The following is a 24072-nucleotide window of genomic DNA, read 5'->3' on the forward strand; positions in this document are numbered from 1 at the left end:
TTGGCTATGGAGCTGGAAGGGAAGGTGAATGGGGCTCTTGCTGAGAAGCTGCACAAAATGCACAGCTGAGGGCCAAGTGTCACCTGCTGCAACCCTGCTCCTCCTTCAGCTGCCTAATAGCCTGCTCTTCCAGCCCAGAGGCACCCCCCCTTGCAGTAGGAGGGAACAGAGCAGCAAGGGGCAGGGAAAATGGCTGTTCCCTCCCTGATGAGCTGATGCTGGCACTGAGGGACCTTGGACCTTCTCTGTTCCTAGAGCTTTGGTATCACATGCAGCTGGAAGCAGTCATCTGCCAGGCCCCAGCAAGAAAAGCCACGTGCTTGAATGAGCAACTAAAACCCAGGTCTTTCTGCAGTGGTCTGAGCAGACTGAGTACCGCAGAGCTGCTGTACCCCACCAGCCAGCCTGGGGCAGGAGAGGGGCTGGTAGGCACTAAGGAGCAGGGCTCCAACATCCCCTGCCCTGCACCAGCCTGTGGCCTGTCAGCTGGATTGAATTTGATGGGATGTAAAAATAAGCCCACACCTCTGGTTGAGAAAAAAAACAGACCCCATCCTCAAAAAAGGCACAAGAGCCACTGACTGAGTGAGGGGAGAACCAGCCCCTCTGGGCTTGCAACCCCAGAGAGAGAGGAGAGGTGAATCAACACTATGCTGCAAGGAAAAGCTGTTTCACCTCCTTGCTGTGAGCCACAACTTCCTTCCCTGGTGTTAAACAGGCCTGAGGATGCTTGGGAATGACTACAGGGAAAGGTCTGGAGGGACTGGCCAGTCTACAACCTTCACCTCTGTCCCCCAGCACCAAACAGCCACTGCTCACCTGGTCAGCCTTGTCTGTTGGAGCGATGAAAACAATGAACGGGGATAGCTCTGCAGTGCGGATGATCTTCAGCGTCTGCAGCACATAGAGGGAAAAGAAACAGGCTACTCAATGGAGGAGTACTGCTGTCCGGAGCAGCTGGAGCAGGGAGCACCACACGCTGACTACCAGAGCTCTGCCACCTCTTTCACCCTCCCCAGGTGCTCTGCTGCAGCCTCCAAGAAGAGGAGTCGGATGGCCATGGTATCCAAATCACCCCTAGGGATGGGGATCTCCAGGTCAAAGGGGAGGCATCTGGGTGAGGCTGGAGGCAGCTTGCACTATTGAAGTAGATGTCTGGGCCCCAGAGCAGTATGGCTGGCACCTCTGGCTAAGTATAAATTCACTCATAAGTCCTTAGCTAGGGCTGCACCAATGGGAAGCCTCCTATGAGCACTGGCTGTGCCAGCTTGCAGCAACAGGCATCCTGCTTGCCATCTTCCTTGCGTGACCATATGAAACAGTGACACCTTGGGGCAGTGCACTACTTCTGGGTGAGCAGCACCTGGGTGGGGAGTTCTTAGCTGTCATTATTCTTTCTTGTTCTAAAGAAAAATTCTCAGGAACCAGAAGCACTGAGCCACTGTCATTCAAGGAGGGAAGGCCAACTTTGCCTTTGGCTCAAACTGCCAAAGGCAAAGTTTCCCCCTATGCATCCCCCCCAACACCCCAGAACCCTTCTCTTCCCACCACCCCATGGTGGCCAGAAGGGCTCCCACTCAGTTATTTCTCATTCAGTGCCAGTAATGCAAGGCATGGCTACTCCTGTCCTAATTGTACTCTACCAGGCTGCTCCAGGCATGGACACCATGGGGATATCAGAGCATAGGAAAGTAGGGCTGGAAGGGACCGCACAAGCTCATCTAGTACAGTCCTCTGCTCATGACAGGATTGTCCCAGCTGAGTGTCTATCCAACCTCCTCTTGACATTTTGCAGGAATAGAGATCCCACAACTTCTCTAGGTAGCCTGTTCCAATGCTTGATCACCCTCAGGGCTGATCTGATGGCCACCTATAAGTTTATCAGGGGTGACCACCAGTATCTGGGGGAACGTTTGTTCACCAGAGCGCCCCAAGGGATGACGACTAGGTCGAATGGTCATAAACTACTACAAGACCGTTTCAAGCTGGACATAAGGAAGAATTTCTTTACTGTCCGAGCCCCCAAGGTCTGGAACAGCCTGCCACCAGAGGTGGTTCAAGCGCCTTCATTGAACACCTTCAAGAGCAAACTGGATGCTTATCTTGCTGGGATCCTATGACCCCAGCTGACTTCCTGCCCTTTGGGCAGGGGGCTGGACTTGATGATCTTCCGAGGTCCCTTCTAGCCCTAATGTCTATGAAATCATGGTCAGAAAGTTCCTCCTAATCTCCAGCCTGAATTCTCTTTGCTAAAGCTTGAGACTGCTGCTCCCACTCCTGTCCCTACAGCCACAGAGAAAAAGCCATCTCCATCCTCTCTGTAATCACCCTCCAGATATTATATGCCAATGGCTGGCCCCCTTGCCATCTACCTTTATGTCCCCCTTCTGAGGCAGGAGCTCTACAAACTACACATGCAGCAGGGAGATAAGCAAGTTGTAAGCAATGACTTTGAGGGACAGGTCCGGCAAGTGAGCACATGTTGGCTTTACAGAATCGCAGAAAGGCAAGGCAGGAAGAGACCCCATATGATATCATCCAGTGATGTCTTGCAGCAAGACAGAATCAGGTACTTAGACCATCCTTAGCTTCCCCTTAAATCCTCAAGTGCAGGAGATCCCATACCCCCGCTAGGTAGCCTTAAGAAGCTCCAGGGCTTCACTGCCCTCATCTTTATCTGTTCACCCAAGGGACTATGAGGATCTGTGACTGAGGGGGCATGGGAGCAGCTTTCAAAAATATTTGAAAGGCTGTCATACAGAAACACTGTTCTTCCTGTTACAGAAGGCAGGGCATGAGGCAATGGGTTTAAGCTGCAGCAAAGCAGATGTAAGAACAAGACAGTGGAACAAGCTGCCCTGGGAAGCTATAGTGTCCCTCTTCAGGGGGATTTTAAGAGAAGGCTGGAGAAGGGGCTTCTGTCTGGGGTAGTTTAGGAGCAGAGAAACTTGCATCAATGCAGGGGCTGGACTAGATGATCCAAGGTCCCTTCTAATCTGAGGATTTTCTATTTGCCTCCTCATGGAAGTGCCTCACCAGCACTCCGCTCTTCCAACCAAGCACTCCCCCCTTTCACTGCCTCACCTTCTGACACACCTCCTCCACAGCTTAAGAGACTGCAGTTTGCAGACTTCCCCCCTGCAAGATCAATCCCCAAGTAACAGGCACACACCATTCTTCCTGCCTGTTTCAGGCAAGTGTGTGGGGGGGTGCAGTTGGTACTCAGCTGAACCTTCCTTTGCACTCACAAATAACTGCAGTCACAAGTGCTGGTGCAGAGAAAAGTGTGTGCAAAGTTGCATTCACAAAATTAGAGGTGATCCCCACCTCACCCCTCACCTGAGGCTCAATGTCCAGGATGGCAATTTTATCCTGTTGGTGGATCTTATGCACAGTTTCAAATTTGGTGCCAAACATGTTTCCTTGGTAACTGCCAAACTCCAGAAACTCATTGGCCGAAATGTCCTTGGTCATCTCCTCCGTGGAGACAAAGTGATAGTTCTTCCCTTCCACCTCATTCTTCTTCTGGGGGCGTGTGGTGTCTGGAAGAGAAGAGAGTTGGTGAGTGACCTGTGCCCCTGGGGAGGGTGGAGGACTCCTCTCTCAGAACCAAAAGGTCCAACCACCCTTGGAACCAATGCAACCAGACAGCACGAAGGACATAAAGAGGGGCCTTGGAGACAGCTGGTCAGTACTGCACCATAGGTAGCAACCACAAATTGTTCCCAAGCAGTGGGGCTCAGGGCACATAGGGACACAGACGGGGATAAAAGGAGCAAAAGGAAGGGGCAAAGAAGGGGAATCCCTCACCACCTAAATGGACTTTAACCCTTTGCCACCTGAGACAATGGTGATGAGTGCAGGCTGATCACTAGCATTAACTGCCTGCCCATAAAAGCTTGTACCCTGTGTCTCAGCTTCCTAGTTTCTCCTGCCCATCAGTGTCTAGAACCCCATCTCAGTCAGTAATGCATAAGGGATGTTCTTCCAGGCATGATGCTCCTCGTCTGTCTAGAATCCAGGCCAGCAGCACCACTGCAAGCAAGGGATTGGAGCACAGGGTGCCCAAGGTGCCCCTTTGGGTGGTTAAAGGAACATTGTTGATTTTAAACACATGCTCTGAGGCCAGTGGCAGGACCCATAGCTACCGGTGACTTAAGCTTTGATACCAGCAAGGCTCCATGTGAGCCATGTCCTTGTGGCAGCATCAGAGCCAAAGGAGAATCCTGCCTTGCAGGCTCCAAGGCAAGGCTCCCTGTGCCTTGTGATCTCCTTCCCTGCTGCTGGCACAAGGCTCCCAAATGCCACTACCTCTATACAAAACATATCTTGGCAGCCTACATGTGTGGAGCCACAGCCTCCCTAGCAGGTTGTGCTCCCAGCCATGATTTCTCTGATCTACAGTGCACAGGAGTTAAAGAAGAAACAAAGGGGCCATCAAGGTCCAAACAGCTGACACCACCCCTTGAGCCCTTCACACAAATAGACAAGCTGCCTCTCAGGTGAGAACCACAAGCAGTTGGAGGTGCTGCGGCCTTTTTTTCAACCAGGCATGCCCCTTCCCCCAGAGCTATTTTTGTGCCCAGAGCCACAAGATCTGAGGTCCTCACTAGGATAAGTCAGTTTGTGTCACCCAACAGGCATTAGTGTCTACCTGGGGCCCACACAATTCTGCTCTCTACCCATTGGGTCTCTGGTCCTTCTTTTTAATGACAATAGGGGCAACCTCCAGGCCTACTCTATCAAGGTGAGAGTACAACAGACTTGAACTTGACTGGATGGGGAATCCCCTGTAACCTCCAGGGTCACAAGTGCAGGTGTGGGAAATCCAGGCCAGAGCCAGTAGCAAGGGGGCAGGCACTAGAAACAAACACTGAACCCCAATTTCAGACAGTGCGTGCTGACAAGGCCTCCACAGGCACCACAGCTGGAGAATGTCTCCTGCAGGGATGTTTACAACTGCTTTAGAGGGACTATTTTTTGTATCCCTCCACCTGTAAAAGCAGGTAGCTCGATGCCTATGAATCCCAACTGAGCAATGCTCAGACGGAGCCAGAGGAGTTACTTGAAGCAGCTTTCCTGCACCAAGAAGGAACCTTCGCACAGTGTTTGATGGCTCAGGCCCTTGCCAAACTAAAAGTGAGCGTCAAGCTTGGAGCAAATAGAAAGTCCTTGGGAAGTTCCTTTTCCTCAGGATAAAAAATGACTACCTCTGGTCCTACGGGATATGGACACTGAAAATAAAGAGATGCTTGTGTGCTTGGGAAAGTCATCAATGGTCAGGGCTGCCTGCCCCTGTGTGGCCTGCCTATCAGGTGGGGTGGGGTTTCCAGGGATGTGCATTCCTGCACTCTGGGATACTCACAGGGAGCCGGATACATGAACTTCTCTGGATTCTTGCTGAGCAGGGAGTTTTTGATATGGCTGCGGCCCACTCCACTTGCACCTGTGCAGAGTGGGGAAGAGGTGGGTGGGTCATTGTTTTCAACAAAGGTTTGGCCTGTGAGCACTGCCTGCTATGGAATAAGAGAGCAGGTGGGGGTGGGATATCCCATCCCCAGCAGGCACTGGCTGCATCTACACATTTATTAATGCACTTTAGGTAATACACATTAAATATAGTACCTCCAGGCATTTCTACACATGCTCCAGGGGTGGGGAGGGCAGCATTTTAAAGAGTGGCTTTGAGAGCCATTCTAATTAAAGTGCCACAGTGCCTCATGTATCAGTGTTCAACAACCTTTAGTTCACTGCCATTTTGAAGCATGGGGACATTAATATACAAGACACAGGAGGCTGCTAGAGTGCGATAACTACCATGCTCCAGCAGAATTGATTAATCAAGTCCACGCCGATGTGCCATAATTACAGTGCATCAGAACAGCCTCTGCGCTTGTGTACAGGTACTCTCCATTGTGAGGTACTAGAAAAATGTGCATTAGCCTATCTTAATGCATATTAGCAAAAGAGCACTTTTTTGTGATGTTTTAATGTACATTAAAATAGGCTAATATGTATTAAAGTGCCATGTGTAGATGCACCCACTGGGACCCATTCCCCAGAAGCAGTGCAGTGAGACAGGAGCTCAGCCCCACTCTTAAATTTTTGCAGAAAGCAGCTCTGTCCCTTCCTCCCCCAAAATAGCCCACATTGTTTTCACTATGCTGAACACAATACTGCCTTCCCAACCAGCCCCACAACTGGCCGCTATCCCTCCTACTGCAGCTGCAGTTGGCCATGTCACGTGTTCTGCCAACAAGGCCAGCATGCACCCTGCTTGTACAGACCAGCACAGCTGTGCCTGAGCTTGCCAACTAGCTTCTGGAAAGGAAATCTGTGCAGGGGTGGGAGATTTCTAGCTCACTCTTTCCTGGGAACTGGGATCTTCTGTGGGGAGCTCATGGGAAAGGCTCTGCTTTCCAATATTATTTTAGAAGGTGTAATTTTTTTCTGAAGAAAATCACTACAAACATACTTCAAATCCAGCAGATGTCCCCAGTCCTCTCAGAATACATTTTATTCCAGCCAGAAACCCAAAGATTATGTTGCCTGAAGGACACAGGGTCCAATCCAGAGCTCAATGAAGACCAAGCAAAGGCTTCCACTGACTTCAGTGGAATCTGCCTCAGATCCAAGATTGAAGAGGTGCCTGGTCCTAACTCTCATTCAGCAGCAGCTCTGTGGTAAGAGTGCTATGCAATGGCATTCAAAAGAATTCTAGGACACTGCTCAGGACACTGTGGGGGTCATGATGGAGATCAACCCTGGCTGAGAATTGGAAGGGGCCATTATACCTATCAGCACCAGTGTCTTCCTCTTGAACGCAGGGAGCCGCACCACCTCCTCGTATGAAACCACATCCAGCTGGTCAAAAACTGAGGAAAGAAACAGCACTTCAGAGCCAGTGCAGACATAATAGCAGGGGCATGTCCCCAGCCCATGGTGGAAGCCAGCAAAGAGGAAATGTTCCTTCTGAAGATGATGATGGAAGAAACTCTTCTAGCATGTTGTGAAGTACAGGACTGATGTTTTCCTCTCCCCACAGACCTGCTTGGGATTTGAGGCCCCAGGAGTGAGACTGGAAGCTCCAAGAACTCTGAGCTGAGAGTGTCACCAGGACCTTTATTTATCCCTCTCTGATTTATGGTCTTGTTTATCAGTGGCTCCTGGACCACAAGGCCAGGCAGGGTGCCAGCATATTTTCCACTCTGGCTGCATGACCAGCACCCACCATCGCTCAGTTCTCTGGGGTATGGTTGGCACTGGTTTATTATGGGTCAGTATTACTTGTGCTTTGGTGAATTAAATGTGACTGGCACAGGCAGGGTAAAAGCAGCAGTGTTTGCCTAGCTTGGCACCATGCCTGAATGAAGATGGTAGACAGGGATGTTTCTCTGTGGTTGAAGGACTCAAATTTTCATTGGAAACACAATTCTCAGAAGAGCCAAACTGGAAAGCTTTGACCAGCCAAATAAAGGGTCAGCCCACCCCTCCTCACCACCTCCAGGCTACCCCCTGCCTCTCCTCCACTGCCACTCCCTGCCTCCAGCCTCTGCTCAGGAGGAGCTGGGCCAGGCAGTGCGAGTAGCAGCAGTGCACCATGCTGCTCTGCTTTCCCAGTGGACTGCACCTTGCGCCCCTGCCTGCCTGCCTCCACCTGCAGCACTGCCACCAACTTGGCAGACAGTGAGCACACTAAAACAGAAGTTGGCCCAGGGTTCCCTTTTCTCTGAGGCTGGCTCTGCTCAGCTTGCAAAGTCAGTGGAGCATTTCACAAGTCTCCTGTTCAGGCACCAAAACAAAGGCAGGGATTTTTAAAACGTTTATCACCAGTGGTCCTGGCTTCGGGTGCTAAGCCCAGACCCCTCTGCCTTGTGCTGTCACATACAGGGAGGGTGTAAAGCATCCCCAGGTTGCCATGATAACACTTTCCTCTCACTGTACAGGTGGAGATGATGACATATGGCATAGGGGAGAATCAGACTACTCATCCCTAAGGCAGGGAGCTTCCCCCGTAGGAGGGGGAGTGGCAGGCAATGGTCAGCAGGAGCGTATGTGTGTGCGTGAGTCAGTCTGTTGTGCTGCACATCCCTCTGTGTATGAGTTAGCAGTCCCTGCCTGACCCCTGCACTCATCCCTTGCTTGTGCTGGGGACCCAAAGCAGCTCCTAAAAGATCCTCCACCCCAAAGGTGACAGCCTGGTGCCCTTCCTCCCCACACAGGATTTCTAGCCAGCTGGGCCAGGAACACTGTATATTGACCCCATGACAACACCCCTCGCGGGGTGGACGCGCGTGCATGTGGCTGCACTCTGACGCTGCTGGAGGGCACCTTTACAACAATGTGAGCAAGTAATGGCCCAAGCCCCAGGCATGTACTGCTTAACCACTGTAGTACCCTTACCGGGGCCTCACTTTGGTCTGGGCACCCAGAAGTCCCATCACGTCTCCCACCCTGCTACGTGGAGGTGCAGAGACCAATCCTGAGCAGAAAGGAACTGGGAACTTGTGACAAGGAAGGGGCTCTTACTTGAGCTGTGCTTGGCCAGATATTTGTCTTTGCACTTTTTCTTTTTGCCAAAGGGACTGCAGCTCTGGGCCTCATTTTGAGTAGACTGGGTCACGCTGGCTACACGCCTGCAAGGAAGCAAAAGCAAGACCTGGTCAGATGCTCCCATCTCAAATTCTGGTCCAACCCCTGCCCCTGGAAACAGAAGAATTCTTCCCAAGGTGAATTCCTACTGGGTCCCAAGCCTTGTAAACTGGGTCAGAGAAGGCCTCCAGGCCAGAGTGTCCTCACTGCAAGGGGCAGAAGCAGCAATGATCTGGACCAATGGGTCATCCTGGAAAAGGTCAGAGGGCACCGTTAGCTCAGCCAATCTACCTACCTGTGGCATGTACCAACAGTTTTCCACACTGAGCACCTGGTCATGCCCTCTCCAAACAACTCCTTATAAGCAGCTCTGATGCATTTTCCTCATGGTGGCAGGAGGTTCTAAGCCTCCACCCCCCTGCGCTGCATCCATGTCCAATATGCAGCACACTAAGCTTCATACAGAGTTGGGATTCCCCAGCCTAGCACCACCTACTTATAGTGAGCAGGGGAACATACCATTCCTGTAACTCAGGGGAGGGGATCAGGCCTGCTGACTCTGTGGAGGATCCTTCGACTCGGCCCTGCCACCAGTTGCTGTCGTCTTTGTTGATGATCTGGATGATGTCCCCAGTTTTGAACTTCAGCCCTGCTTCCTTACAGGGGATCAGGTTGTCCTTCTTGGGGTCATAGTCAAACTGGGCCCTCATGAACATCTGCAAAAAGGTCAAAGGTCAGTATAGCCAGACTGCAGCTTCAGTTCTGATGAAACAAGCCCCAGCTACATGGCAATCCCAGCTGTTGGTAGTAGCTACCAAGTAAGACAAAAGAAGAGATTAACTGAACCAAAAGTGAACAGTACATGTAAGCAGGGGTGTAGGTTGTAGCCGTGTTGGTCTAAGGACATAGGCAGACAAGGTTCCTTCCTTGGGTGAATCTGACTTCTTTTATTAGACTAACCCAAATAGTTGGAGAATAGTTATTAAGCAAGCTTTCGGGTTCAAAAACCCTTCATCAGGCTAAGGAAGTTTCAGCAGCTGGTGTAACTTCCTTAGCCTGACAGGAGGGTGGGCCAAACTTCAGCCACAGCCTCTCTACCAGCTCTGCAGAGCCCCTCAAAGCGCAGGGCCCAGGGCGGTTGCCCCGATTCACACCCCCAGGGATAGCCCTGTCCGGTTGCAAGGGAAGGGACTTCTGGTGGCAAAGGTCAGGGATTAGGGGGCAGGATTTCCAGACATAAGATGGCAATGAGGGGGTGGGGCCCCTGTCAAGGGGCGGGGCTACCCATGCAGCCCTCAACAGTTTGCCAAAACTCAGTAACTGGCTCTCAGCCCAAAGTAATTGCCCACCCCTGCCTTAAACTGACTGTACAAAGAGTAACCATGGGTCAAGGATGGCAAGGGTGCAGGAGAGGCTACATCAGGCGATTAAAGGAGAGAAGGAGCAAGATAGAACATTAACTAGTGCTAAAGCCACTACTCGAAAACAGGAACAAGTGCTCCTTGCAAACTCTATCCCAGCGGTTCCCAACCGGTGTGCCGTCGGCCATGTCCAAGTGTGCCGCAGAATCTTGGGTGGGGCATGGCTACAGCCAGTGCCGCCACCGCATCCCAGCAAGCCCCACGCCGATACTTTCCAACCCCCCGTTCGGTTGCTCGCCACCCCTCCCCCCCCCCGGCGTTCGGCCGCTCACCCCCAACCCACACCCCCACCTCATGTCCGGCCAGTGTGCCGTGGGACAGAAGAGGTTGGGAAATGCTGCTCTATCCCTTCCAACACAGGAACAGCCTGAGCAGATGAGGGCTATAACTCAGGTGTCTCTAAAAGTCCTCATCCTACTGTTGGTTATTCCCCTTCCCCCTTTCATGGCAGCACTAAGACTCTTTCCATCAGACAAGTCCAAAACCTAAACGTGTCAAGAAACAAACTGTTAGTTGGAGGCATTTGGACAATCTGGAGTAAACCTAGAGCCCGCACAAGGAGCCCCTACAGGGGTCAAGAAAGTTTCTATGTATAGCAATGCATGCAACTGTCTAGCAGGCTAAGAGACCGAGTGGCCAAGTGATCTTCACTGGGAGATCTAAGAGCTCTCAGTAAAGGAGGGAGGGGATAGGTGGCCATGATCCCATAGCTTACAAGGCGGGTATTGGAAGCCAAATAAGGTTCTTGTATAAGTGCAGGCAGGTGGAGAAGGTCAGAGTTGAGAAGAGTGTCCAGAAAAAGGGATGTCTGGACCTGTCTTGGTCTTTTCTTTGCCCTGTAACATATCTGCTCTGTCAATGGGGCACCACAGAACCTCCCAAGACACTAGGTCTCAAATACTGAAGGTGTTCTCTCCATCATCTCCAGAAGCAGCTGTTTGCCTGGGCAGTAAAATTCTCCTGGTGTGCCACGGAGATAGCTAGGAAACGAATGGCTGAAGATTTCCAAGCACATCTATCACACCAGCTTAAACTGAGCCCTCTGGGCTGCCCTGCTCAGCACTGGGGAGCTTTATAGTCAGGGTGTAGGGCATGATGGGTGAATACAGTCCTGCCCATACTGGCTCCCTGCATCACTTCCATGTCACATCTGCCAAGTCTACTGGCAAGCACCCGTTTGTTGCTGTCAGCATCCCTCGAGCTGAATGAGAGAATGCTCTGCAGAAGAGAATGCTCGTGATTCCCAACAATACCCCTGGCTACACTCCATCTTCAGAGCCTTTAAGCCTGTTGTAAGAAACTGAGCCCAGCTGGGAATTTGCAACTGAAGGAGAGTTTTGCAGTTCCAGTGGAGAAAACAATCTTAGTTTCCACATATAAAAGGAGCCAGTTTCCCAGAGGGGTTATTCAAAGACAACATGGAACAGAGCAGCCACATGTATCGGAGCATCCCTGCTTTCTCTGCCAACACATCCTTGGTAGCTGGAAAATGGGCTGCATATAGAGGTTTAGGGGCTCATTGTTACTAGTAATTTCCTTTTTTGCTTCCTTTTCTGTTGGCTGGGATGAACACGCCACCAGCTGAAACCATATGCAGCTGCACACAGTGTTCCTGCTTTGGCTTATCTCCCAGCAAGAAGGCTAACAAGCAAACAAAACAGGGAACTCTGCATAATCACAGGGCACCTCCTCCCAGGGAGGGAATGGCACTGAGTGGCCTTGAGGAGTGCTCTATCTTGGTCTAGAGCAGAAAGTGCTTCCTGAGAACCTCAGGACTAGGGTGAAAAAGCACTGGGCAAAATGGAGACAGGGTGCATGAAAAAAGGGGGACAGAGGGTGGCAGGGAAAGAAGGACATGCAGTGTGTACGGGGCAGAGCCAACCCATGCCACAGTTCCCCAGCCACCAGATTCCCCCTCAAGAGGAGGGAGATAAAGTTTGCCCAGATTGTGGGGGTCCCCATGTTTGGTCATTCCTGGAAAATTATTTTATTTCAGAGGTTGGCATCTGTGTTGGGGAATGCTTGACTGGCATAGGCTAAATATTGCTGGAACCATTGCCTTCCTGAGGTAGCACTCCCAAGTGCTATATGACAACACACTAAGGCTCAGGGAGTCACCAATACCACTCAACTCATTTGCCTGATGGCAAATCCCAGCTGCGATACACATCTTCCTCACCTCTCCTCATGGTTCCTCTGAAGACAGCTGCAGACACTCTTCTAGCTTTTCTACCCCTGCTCACAACTTGAAAGAGCCAAGTGTGGCACATAGGCCCTGACCAACAGCTTCCTGCATCGTGGGCTTAAAAAAACCCTCATTAACTGGGAGGCTAGCAGGTGGGAAGGGAACATAACAGGGGGCAACCAACATTTTGAGGAATAAGCAAGCATCATAAAATCCTTCCAGTACTTTCACAGAAAACAAGGAAGGGAGGAGGAAGGTGACCAAAGGTTCTGCTCAGAAAAAACTTGTTGTCTCCTTCAAATCTAGGCTGCTCAGAGGCAAGAGGAATCAGTCCCTTTGTGCAGGGCAATGCCCACTTATGCAATCTATCTTGAGAAAAGGACACATGGGCATGCTGGAAAGACAGGAGACCTTTCCCCATCAGCAATCAGTGCCGAAGATAAATCCACATTTACTGTACACACAGACTGTGGGGGTTGGCACAGGACATGCACTGCCCACAACCTGCAAACAGGAACTGGTGCTGCAGGCACCCAAGGGGTTGGTTCTGGGTGCCGCATGCAGCCCATGCCCCAGACCCTTTGAATTACGTGCAGTGCCAAGTCTAGCCTGTGCACACATGCAGTGCACGGGGCTGGGGCCAGTGCATGGAGTCAGTCCAGGGACCCACAAGCTATATCATACAGCTCCACGGGTTGGATCCAGCCCACAGGCCGTACGTTTAACACCCCTGGGTTAGAGTATTTTATGCCTGTTAAATCTTACTTTTGCCCCAGAACTGCTCAATCTGCATGATTACACCTATAACTGCCACCTGAGACAACACCAGTCTGATGCCCAGCCTGACAAACATAGTGTGTTACGTTTTGGCTATGAACTTTGCTTGAGGTTCTAGTAGCTAAAAATTAGTCTATAGAAAATCCTGAGGCAAGCAGTCAAAACATACCTACCACAGCGATTATATATCATAGAAGCACAGAATCATAGAAAATTAGGGTGACCTCAGGAGATCATCTAATCCAAGCCCCTGCTCAAAGCAGGACCATCCCCAAGAAGATCATCCCACCCAAGGCTTTGTCTATCCACGTCTTAAAAACCTCCAAGGATGGAGATTCCACAACCTCTCTAGGTAACCTGTTCCAGTGTTTTACAACCCTCCTACTGAGAAAGTTTTACCAAATATCTAACCTAAATTTCCCTTGCTGCAACTTGAGACTTTTGCTCCTTGTTCTGTCATCTGCCATCACTGAGAAGAGTCCAGCTCCATCCCCTCTGGAACCCACCCCCTTCAGGTAGCTGAAGGCTGCTATTAAATCCTCCTCAGTCTTCTCTTCTCTAGATTAAATAAGCCCAGTTCCCTCACTGTCTCCTAAATTACATGTCTCAGTCCCCTCACCATTTTCACTGCCCTCTGCTGGACTCCCTTGAATAAGTCCACATCCTTTCTGTAGTTGGTGCCCCAAAACTGGATACAGTACTCCAGATGTGGCCTCACCAGTGCAGAATAGAGGGGAATAATCACTTCCCTCAATCTGCTGGCAACACTCCTACTAATGCAGCCCAGTATGCCGTTAGCCTTCTTAGCAACAAGGGCACACTGTTGGCTCATATTCAGCTGTAATCCCCAGGTCCACTGTAACCTCCAGGTCGTTTTCTGCAGTGCTGATACTTAACCAGTTGGTCCCCAGCGCATGGGATTGTTCCATCCTAAGTGCAAGACTTTGTACTTGTCCTTATTGAACCTGATGAAATTGCTTTTGGTCCAATCCTCCAATTTGTCAAGGTCTCTCTGAATCCTAGCCGGAAATTGATGAAGATATTGAACAAAACCAGCTCCATGACCAACTCTTGGGACACTCCACTTGATAACGGCTGCCACCTAGACATCAAGCCATTGACTACTACCCTCTAAGCCCAATGATCCAGCCAGTTTTCTATCCACTTGATAGTCCATTCATCCAACCCATACTTCCTTAGCTTGCCTGCAAAAATGTTGTGGGAGACTGTATCAAAAGCCTTGCTAAAGTCAAAGTATATCACATCCACTGTTCTTCCTGTATCCACAAAGCCAGTCATCTCATCACAGAAGGCAATCAGGATGGTCAGGCATGACTTGCCCTTGGTGAATCCATACTCACTGTTCCTAATCACCATCTTCTCCTCCAAGTGCTTAGAAACGGTTTCCTTGAGGACCTGCTCCATGATTTTCCAGGAACTGAAGTGAGGCTAACTGGTCTGTAGTTCCCTGGATCCTCCCCTTCCCCTTCTGAAAGGTGGGCACTATATTTGCCCTTTTCCAATCATCCAGGACCTCTCCTGATCACCACAATTTAAAAGATGATGGCTAGAGGTTCTGCAATCACACCAGCCAACTCCCTCAGCACCCTTGGGAGTATCACATCTGACCCCACGGACTTGTACACATCCAGCTTTTCTAAATAACCTATTCTTCTAACCTGTTCTTTTGCCGCTGTTAGCTGCTCACCTTCTCCCCAAACTGTGCTGCCAGGTGCAGCAGTCTGGGAGTTGACCTTGCCCGTGAAGACTGAGATGAAAAAGGCATTAAGTACTTCTGCCATTTTTGCATCCTCTGTCAGTAGGTTGCCTTCCTAGTAAGTTCAGTAAGGGACCTATGCTTTCTCTTTTCTTTCTTTTGTTGCTGACATACTTGTAGAAACCCTTCTTGTTACCCTTCATATCCCTTCCTAGCTACAACTCCAACTGTGTCTTGGACTTCCTGATTTCATCTCTGTATGCCCAAGCAATGCTCTTATATGCTTCCCTGGTTGTATGTCCAAGTTTCCGCTTCTGGTAAACTTCCTTTTTGTGTTTTAGCTCACTGAAGAGTTCTCTGCTAAACCAAGCTCATCTTCTGCCATACCTGCTAGTCTTCCTGTATATCAGGATGGTTCACTCCTGTGCCCTCAGTAAGGTTTCTTCAAAATAAAATAAAATATATGGAGATACACCTCACTGAGTGGCAATGCCATGAGCAGGAGATCTTTTCAGCCCAAAGGATGCCCCTCACTTTAAACCAAAATGTATGCTCATTCCACATTCAGATTTAATCACCATGAGTTATTTAGCCTGGAAATGCAGACTCCTGACATGAGGCTGGAGATAAGGTACAATGTTGATAAAGACAACATTAGCCTCTGCCCCATTTTTAGATCTGAATGGATTGAGACTGGGAAGATGCACCAGACTCTCCTTGCAACATTTTAAATGGGGACTGCCAAAGCATTGCACTTGACTCTGCTGTGGAGTTGTGGTCTATAGACCAACAGGTCCCAGCAGGACATAAGCAAATTGCTCCTTGGTATTAGCAGGCCAGAATTCTGGGGATCAAAACAGACCTTTGCATGGTGAGACTGGAAGCTATGACCAGCCGCTTCTTAGCTTACAGACAACAGAAAAACCAACAGCCTGAAGAGGAAAGGCCCCCAGACCCTGATAAATTTTCAGTACGGCCCCCTCCCTGGGCAAAAATCTAGCTGTAATTAGCATTGGTTTAAAAATCAGACTCCAACACATGTGAAACCAGCCCCAGTCTCTCCCTAAATCAAAACCACTGTGGAATAAAAAGGCATGTCCCCCTAGGCAGCAGGGTGGAGTTTCCAACTAGTAAGACTCCCAAGTATTTGAAGATAGGGGTTTGACCACGTGTGTGTAGATACCCAATTCTGCCTTTGAAATAACCCACTTTGCAGAGGGCACTGAAAGCAGAACACTGACTGCCAACACCCCAGCATATTTGGAGATCTGAAGAGGAAGTCAGGATTCAAGTCTAGTTTCAGGCTTAAAGCGCACAGTGGACCCCCATCTCCCTCACATGGGGAACTCAGATTCCAGATCCTGAGCAGCCCCAACCTTGGCAGCATTTGAAATCTCAGGTCTAAAGTTGTGTCCAGACCTGGTTACAACAGCAGAGATCTGCTCTTCCCATTAAAATCATTCAGGTTCAGAATGAAATAAGTCACTCAAGCTCAGAGTAGCAGTCCTATTGGTGCAAACAGATTTGATTAATCTGTGATTTGCTAGTTGCAAGATGTGGGGGAGTTTGGTCAGGGAACTGGTTTTGACTGGGGAGGTATGATCTTGCCCGTGACAATCAAATGGGATTTGCTGTGCATCATGTAATCCTGGCCTGATAGTGACTGTGAAGGGAAGAGAAGCTGATCCTGACAAAAGGACAAATTTAAAGTCATTAAACTTCCTTGTACTGAGCTCTCACATGCAAAGAGACCAAAAGTGTCCATTTGCTAAGGTAGACAGTGCCAGCATGCAGGTCACAGTGAGGGGGAAAGCGTCTCAGAGGGGGAAGAGCACTGCAGTCCTCTGAAGAATAATGTTTCTGTCAGGCCTCCACTGCGTGGAGTCAGTGAATCTAGTCTCACCAGGAAACTATACATCTCCTTTAATCAGAGGAAGGCCACTAAGTGTGCAGTAACAGAATCCTTGGGACAAAGATGAGAAAACATGGATGGGAGTGAAGGTCAAAGGCTGATGATGAGGATTCCAGGGGGAGGGCACTGAGCAGAGAATAAATGTTTCAGTCAGAAGGTCTTGCTCTTCTGCATCTTCCCCTGCTCCTACTGCCAGAATCAGCATAATACTCACGTAGCATCTTATCAGAGGTGCCTGCACAGATTTGTTACTACGTCAGCATGACTGCAGTGACTTAAAGAGCACCAACTAAGGTAAGTCTAAAGCAGGGAAAGGGAAAAGGAGAATGGTGGTTAATAAGCAAACAGATCAGAGCTGATTCTGCATCTATAGAGCTCTTCAGACAGAAAACAGAGAGAAGGATATATTCACTTTTCACCTTAGTCCTTAGGAAAAAAACAAAACCTAACTCCTATGGGACACAGGTGACAAAAATAAAGGAGAGGAGAGACTGGAAAGGAAGATACAGGAGCCCCAGAGAGCATGGGCGAATTGATTTATGGTGAATTAAAATATGTGTTTTAAATAATTCAATATGTGAATTCAAACAAATAACCCTGCCCAATCATCCCCTTTAAGAAGAATCTGCCTGAGCAAAATATTTTTGTCTCTGGACAAGTACTGGCATGAGGTCAGCTCAAGACATGAGTTAAGATCATCAGACCTAACCAACGGCCACACAGACAACCAAGGACTAATATTCAGCAGATTCAGAATGACTGCTTGGGAGGGGTATGATTGCCATCTGTAATTTAAAATACAGAGTCACAGTATCATAGATGTGACCAGTACCACGTATGACAAGTGTCACGTATTTGGGATACTGAGTGGGGAATAAACATTCATCCCCCAGTTAAACTAAAATCAAAGCTCAGGTCACCATTAGTGAGGAATGGAATCAGTGGAGACCCATCAGTCTTTGCCAGTCACTTCTCCCTCCCAAAGCCCCATTCATCTCCATAGACCAGATGATGGCCCAGCATGGCCTGCTGAATCCCTGCACACAGAATAAAGGCAGGAGCCCCATAATAACATGGATTTCTGTTGCTATGGCAATTGCAGCATGACAACTGCAGAACTAAAAGCTGGGGCGTTCTGCTCTGCTTTCCTGCTACTCCCCCCTCCCAACCACAATTTCTTTCTTCTCACCAACATGCTGCTGAGGACTATAACACTCAAGTGGAGGAGTGAGGAGAAGCTTCATGACCCAGCCCCCTGCAGGGCAATAGCATCTTATCACAGAGGCTGTCAAGCTAAAAAACCCATAACAGGAATGATGTCCTGGGAACAGGGAGGAACTTGCTGGTGCATGAAGCTTAGCCTTGGCAGCAGTTTTGCAATGCAAAACCCTCCAGGGTCTGGAACAACAACCACCTTTGAGCCATAGAGATGTGGGTAGGATTTGACTTGTGACACCTACACAGTCCTCTTCCAAGCACTTCAGAGGTAGCCAGTATCATTACCCTCTTTCTAGAGATGGGGAAACGAAGCCACAGAGTGTGGGAATGGGCAGGGAAACAGACACAGCCAGAGCTAAATTCCACCCTTTTTTGCACCTATGTGAATGCAGAACAGCGCTGTTTACCCTCCTAGGGAGTGACCCCAGAAAAGCAGAGCACCTTCTGAGCCCATATATCAAAGGTACGGCAGCACAGTCCTTTTGCACTAGGCCACTGGGGCCAACCTGTTCAGAGCAGGGAAACCCTTTAAATCCTGTGGGACTTCTCAAGAGCCCCAGTGCACGCAGCTGTACAGGCTACTCCAAGGAAACAGCAGTGCCTACCTGGAGCGCAGGAAGACGGCTTTGCTGGTTGGGAATGACTTTTATTGAGACTGTCCCCTTGGTTTCTTTCTATTGGAAGGTGAAAGAAAAAAAGAGTTGAAGAATGTGGCTTCCCAGACATCAGCCCAAGGACCCCAGGGTGCCAAAAACCTTCAGCTGTACAAGACATTGACTACTGGAAACATCCCAAAGGCTAAGATGTTTCTAGCAGAGAGCACTAAGTCCTGGACAGAGATGTGCTTCATTTAGGAAGCAAAGCGCTACTAGGGCCCAGGGGAGCCAGACACACTGCTGCAGTGGCCAAAGGCATTTGCACTGTTTGAACCCCAGAACCAGTTCCAACAGTGTACATAGAATAGGGCTCTGAGCTAAGAGCAGGTAGAATGGCAACACGAGAATGAACTTGGATTGAGAAGCAAGTCCACCCCCAGCTCAGCCTCCCCAGAGGAACTTCAGGGCCAAGAGGCAGCAACACCCCAGACTGGGGAAAAAATGCCGCTTCAAGTCACCAGTTAGTACCAATTCTTCCCTGCTCCTTGAGAGCAGCCTAACCTCTGTGGTATGGGTTAACAAAACCACAATGGGAGGGGCTGGGAATGGGGCAATTGTAGTATAACCACCAGAACTCAAATAGAGATAGCTCTTCCCTCCCCCTTCCACAGAAGGATCAGCCCCCCCCCCAGTTGACACCTGTATCTTCTCTGCTGGGACCCCTTGTCATAGGCTGATGTGAGCTCTCAGGATAAGCACCCTTGGCAGGAGGCAGCAAGCTGACATGTAAGTTATGACAGCCTGGGCTGCCCATATGCTGGAGAAAGATACTTGTCAGTAGTTGGGCTGGCTGCTGCCTACTGAAGGTTGCAAAAGGCTCAACATGACCAGCAACTGGAAGGCCAAAACCTGGATGGTCATTACTAGCTTTACTCCCATGGGAAATTGGGGCTTTGTTCTATGGGCTTGTACAACAACAAAATTAAAACCTCAGCCGAAGAACTGGAGCCCTTGATCAGGACTGTGCATGCACAAACCCTTCTGGGGTTTCCACATAGCAATGGCCTATACCAATATGTGATGCATCCTTTCATGTCACTAATACCAGCCACAGTAAAAGAACAATCATAGCTTCTCCCACAGCAGGAGGTGTAGTGACAACTGCCATCATTCACAGAGGATGTTGCTACAGAATCCAATGAAAAATCAACCCAAACTTAGTACTCAGGTGAATGAGGCTGACCCCACAAGCTGTTTAAAAAGAACATGCAAAGTAGCAGTTTGGAGGTGACTGAACTGAATAGCAAGCAAAGAAATATAACACGAATCCCAAGACTTCTCTCTTTGCCTCTCAGGAAATTTATTAAAGAAAGGCAGCTCAGCTTTGCTGGCTCCAGGGAAATCCTATTTATAGGTGTGGGTCAAATTTATTTCTCTTTAAATTTACATGGTAGACTCAAGAATGAAAATACATTAAATAACTACATCAAGCATGCATGGCAAGGGCCCTTCCTCAAGAGCGGTACCCTGCAATACCTACCAGCATCTTCTGCAGCTGGTCAACCGAGTGGTTGGTCACACTCTGCCCATTGATTTCTAGGATCTCATCACCCACATGAAGGGAGCCTGCCAGTGACAGGAGAAATGGACCCATGAAATGCAAGAACAGGCAAGATGTGTCACTACTGTCCCAGATGTCATGGAACACACAACTTCCCAACCTGCTAATGAAGCTCAAGAATGCTGATTGAAACTCCATGGGCGTTGTCTTATGAGGAAGCCAAGAGACCCAACATCTCATACCAAGCTGAACATAGACTGGTTTGTTCAGCATGTTTCTACCAAAAAGCCCTCTATGTGTTGGTTTACACACTTGCATAAGCAAGCGTTTGGTAGCAATGAATATGGAGAACATTGCTCTCCCCACTCCATATATATACTTTCCCCTATCTATTTTTCTTAAATTTACGAAGCACCAAGGCTAGTCATCCTGGATTCTGATTTTACTTCATGCTATGGTTTTGCTTGTGGGCAAACGTTTAATTTTGGGGACAGGCAAAATTAAAATAAATAAATAAATTAAAATTAAAATAAATAAATCTCAAGCTACATTTTAGCAGAGCCCTTTTCTGCAAACAGTAGTTTGGGGTTCTAATTCAAGATGTCTGTGAGGGCCAGCTTCTGATCTCAGATATGCTGCTGTACATCAGGAGGAAAATAACATCATTAGAGTTGTATTGGCCTTACATGAGTGGTGTACAGGAGATCAGACTTAGATCCTTGTTTTCTACATGGGTCAATAAAGCAAAAGAAAAGCCATCCTGTTGCAGAGACAGAACACCCTACCATGCACACAGGTGCCAAGAAGTGATTGGCTGTGTTAATCTGAAGTCAGGCAGAAGGCAAGCCAAGATGACACCTTAGAGAATAACTGGTTCAGAGAGGCATGTGGTTTCAAAGGCAACAGCCTACTTCATCAGATGCTATGAATGGATGGGCTGTCCATTTCCCTTCAACATAAAATTTTTTCTGCCTGTCCATTCACAGAGGTTGATGAAGTAAGTTGTTGCCTGCAAAAGCTCATGTCCCTCTTAACCAGTTATGCATAAGTGCATCAACAGAAAAGGAAATAATGGATGTTTTTTATTTAATTTCTACTCGCAGGACCTCAGCACAGAACTTCTCCCTTATTTGTGCAATTTATGGATGGGGATAAAGCCTTCCTTCAGTCTCCAGATATGATTGATATCTAGGGACAAGGAATCCATCAGCAAAATGCACCCACAGGGTCCTAGGATGTTTGCCGAAGCAAGCCTGCCAACTGCTCCTGCTTCTTTCCCAACCCCCATTAACACCTTGAAGCCTCCACTGTGTTAATGCAGCTAACATGTAAAGGGAAGGGGACATGAGCCTCCTTGGTTTCAGACATACTTTGGGCAGGAAAGGGCATTGAAAAAACATTTCAGAGCCGAGGACTGTTTAATCCCTTTGCACTGAAATTATCCAGTTCCAAAGATGAACCCGACAACCCATCCTGGGCAAGTGGGTGGCGAGGGAGGGGTTAAAGTCTCTGACTTTAGCAGGAGCCTTTGGTGCCTGCATCTCTCATCTAGGTCAGATACAACTTCAGATTCCAGCCACCTGCTGTTACCTTGTCTGTGAATCATGCCTCCGTGAAGAATCCTGGCCACCGTGCAGCTCTGCTTCTCATTCAACTTCAACGTGATTCCCTAGAAGATAGGAAAATCCATGAAAGCCCCAGCTGTTGTGGGAAAGTCCTGTCCTGGCCAGTATCCAAGATGGTATGCCTGGTTTTTCACGGAGAGTCATCCCCAGGGCCCAATCCAGTCTGAACAAACTCTTCTTGCCAGAACAGGTATGTGTCAAAGTGTTCTCCTCCAGGCTCCTGGCAGAATAGACATTGGTCTGGCTGAGGCCTCCCAAGCTTGATATCACTGTGCACTGGCTGTCCCCCGCCCCCAGCCCTAGGACCTGGACTGGACATTTTCTCCTACTGTTGGTGCCAGTGCAATGGACTCCCCAATTCCTGCAGTCACAAGGGTGAATGCACTCTTGCCAGCTCACCATGGGCTCCTCCGTGACCTTCTCAAACTGGACGAGCCGTACTTTCCTCACCTCTCGGCCATTCATGTGGGCTGGGCTGCCTGGGGCAGCGGAGCCATTGGTGTAAATGTCTTCAGTCATGGTGTTTGGCAAGGGAGTGACAGCCTGTCAGGGCAAAACAAAGATGGGGATTTAGGGACAGCCTGAGAGCCCCTGCAACATGCTCTTGTGACTGGGAGTGGAGCCAGTCTGGAAATCCCCAGCAGATCCATGACGCGTCCTAAGAGAAAGACTGAACAGGGACCCCTCTGCACCATGATCCAAACTTGTCGCCTCTAAGGTGCTCAGAAAACTGAAGCCTCTCCCACAACCAGGGCCAACTGTGAAGCTGTTACCCAATCAGAGAGGTTAGTAGTACAGGCACATCACTCCATTTGAATGGGCAAGCACTGGACATGCAGCAAAGATGGCTCTCCCTGCTCAAGAGGAATATTGAAGCAAGAGTCACTCCTGCTGGCCAGATGAGGCAAGACACTAACAGAGCTCACTGCAGGGAACAGTTAGCAGGAGGGGCCTGTCCACGAGACAGAAGGAAAAGCAAGCAAAAAGGACAGTAGCAGGCAGGACTTCACCATGAGACACTGAAGGTTTCCAGGCTGAAGGTTTGAGAGGTGATAACACTTGAGAAAAGAGGGCATCAGCCCAAAGGTTCCTGGGTATGTGTCCTGCAGCAAAGAGCTCCATGGCTTTGTTACATGTCACAGTACAGTAGAAGCCTTGGAATAGCATGGTATAGCCAAACTCTACTCCTCATTACGCGAGTAGTGGATCCAGAGTAACTCCACCACAGTGGATGAAGTCACTCTGGATTCACACTCATGTAAGTACAAGCAGAAGCTACTTTTCTCTCCTGTCCAAGCAGCACAGTCATTTCCAGTTTAATGTCTCAGCATGTTTCTTCTCCACAACAAGCCACCAGGTACCACATGCTAAACTTGCTGGGTAACTGACACAGGATTTAAGTGCATTTCCACTCATAGGTGCAGCAATATGCCAACAATTCACTCTGCTGAAGGATCTCCAAGGGAGCATTAACCAGCATCCCCAGAATTTCTCTCACACAGCCCAAATCCCAGAGCCAGATGCACTTCCAGCAGAGATCTTGGCAGAGCCTTCTCCACCTCTGACAATGTCACAAACTAACAGGACCACATAGTGATGATGCATCACAAGGTGGCACCTAAATGATAAAATAGCTGCTCCATGGGTCAACAAGAAACCAAGACACAGCCTGAAACAGATTCCTCAGAACCATGTTAATGGCACAGTACAGGACAGAGGCAGGACAGGGAGATGGCAGCAAAAAGAAGCAGGCTTGAGGCCAAGTTCTAGCAAGAAACGCTTGATTCCCCTCATTTAAAATGGCTTAAGGATGTGTTTGATGCCAAAAAGCAGAGTGGGGGGGGAGGAGGGGGAGGAAGGGAAATTCAGGTGATGAGAAACTGTCTTTCCAATGTCCTGTTCCAGGCTAGCCCTGTGAAGGGAAGGGAGGTGGTGGGAGGGGATATGCCCCTCCCCCTCTGCAGTTGGAGCACCCAGCCTGCCAGCAGGCATCCTCCAAATCCCTAGCCTGCCCACGCACCCTGCCAAGCAGCAGGGCAGGCTGCAAAGTGAGCAGTCATCTGTTACCTGCTTCCGATTCATCACAGGAGCCATTTGACCCCCGTGATGCTTGAATCCTGACAATCTGGCCATTACTTAAATGCCAGCATATGCCCCAACTCTCTCCCCACACCCCATTCCAGACAGTCCCAGACCTCCCTGGACCACCAGCATGACACTCTCACTGCCCCAAATGGGCCTGGTCCCAGCCTAACGATGCTTTCCAGATGAGAAATGGAAGCATCACCAAGCCAGGTTACAGTCTCCTGTGCAAAGTTCTGGGGTCACTGGTCACACTTGGATCTCAAGGATATTGTACAAAGCACCAGCCTGAATCTGTGAACAGGACACACAGGGCTAAGATCATCCCAGGGGAGAATGGGGATGCTGCTGTGGTGCAGTCAATGCAATTGTACCACAGGGGCTCT

General features: G+C 49.3%; 1 protein-coding gene across 2 annotated transcripts in view; it reads right to left on the reverse strand.

Annotated features, from left to right (window-relative positions):
* MPP1 (MAGUK p55 scaffold protein 1) overlaps positions 1 to 24072 on the reverse strand; it is a 45031-nt gene that overhangs the window by 4612 nt on the left and 16347 nt on the right. For both annotated transcript variants that reach the window (XM_059732644.1, XM_006261437.4), the window contains exons 2-11: positions 22004 to 22147; positions 21570 to 21648; positions 19959 to 20044; positions 18428 to 18496; positions 9112 to 9308; positions 8530 to 8636; positions 6795 to 6875; positions 5366 to 5446; positions 3340 to 3542; positions 820 to 894 (exon numbers count right to left, since the gene is read on the reverse strand). In XM_059732644.1, coding sequence (XP_059588627.1) covers positions 820 to 894; positions 3340 to 3542; positions 5366 to 5446; positions 6795 to 6875; positions 8530 to 8636; positions 9112 to 9308; positions 18428 to 18496; positions 19959 to 20044; positions 21570 to 21648; positions 22004 to 22147 — 1122 coding nt within the window. The remainder of the gene's footprint in view (positions 1 to 819; positions 895 to 3339; positions 3543 to 5365; positions 5447 to 6794; positions 6876 to 8529; positions 8637 to 9111; positions 9309 to 18427; positions 18497 to 19958; positions 20045 to 21569; positions 21649 to 22003; positions 22148 to 24072) is intronic.

This window comes from Alligator mississippiensis, chromosome 8 (genome assembly GCF_030867095.1).
Source record: "Alligator mississippiensis isolate rAllMis1 chromosome 8, rAllMis1, whole genome shotgun sequence".
In the NCBI taxonomy this organism is placed as follows: Eukaryota; Metazoa; Chordata; order Crocodylia; family Alligatoridae; genus Alligator; species Alligator mississippiensis.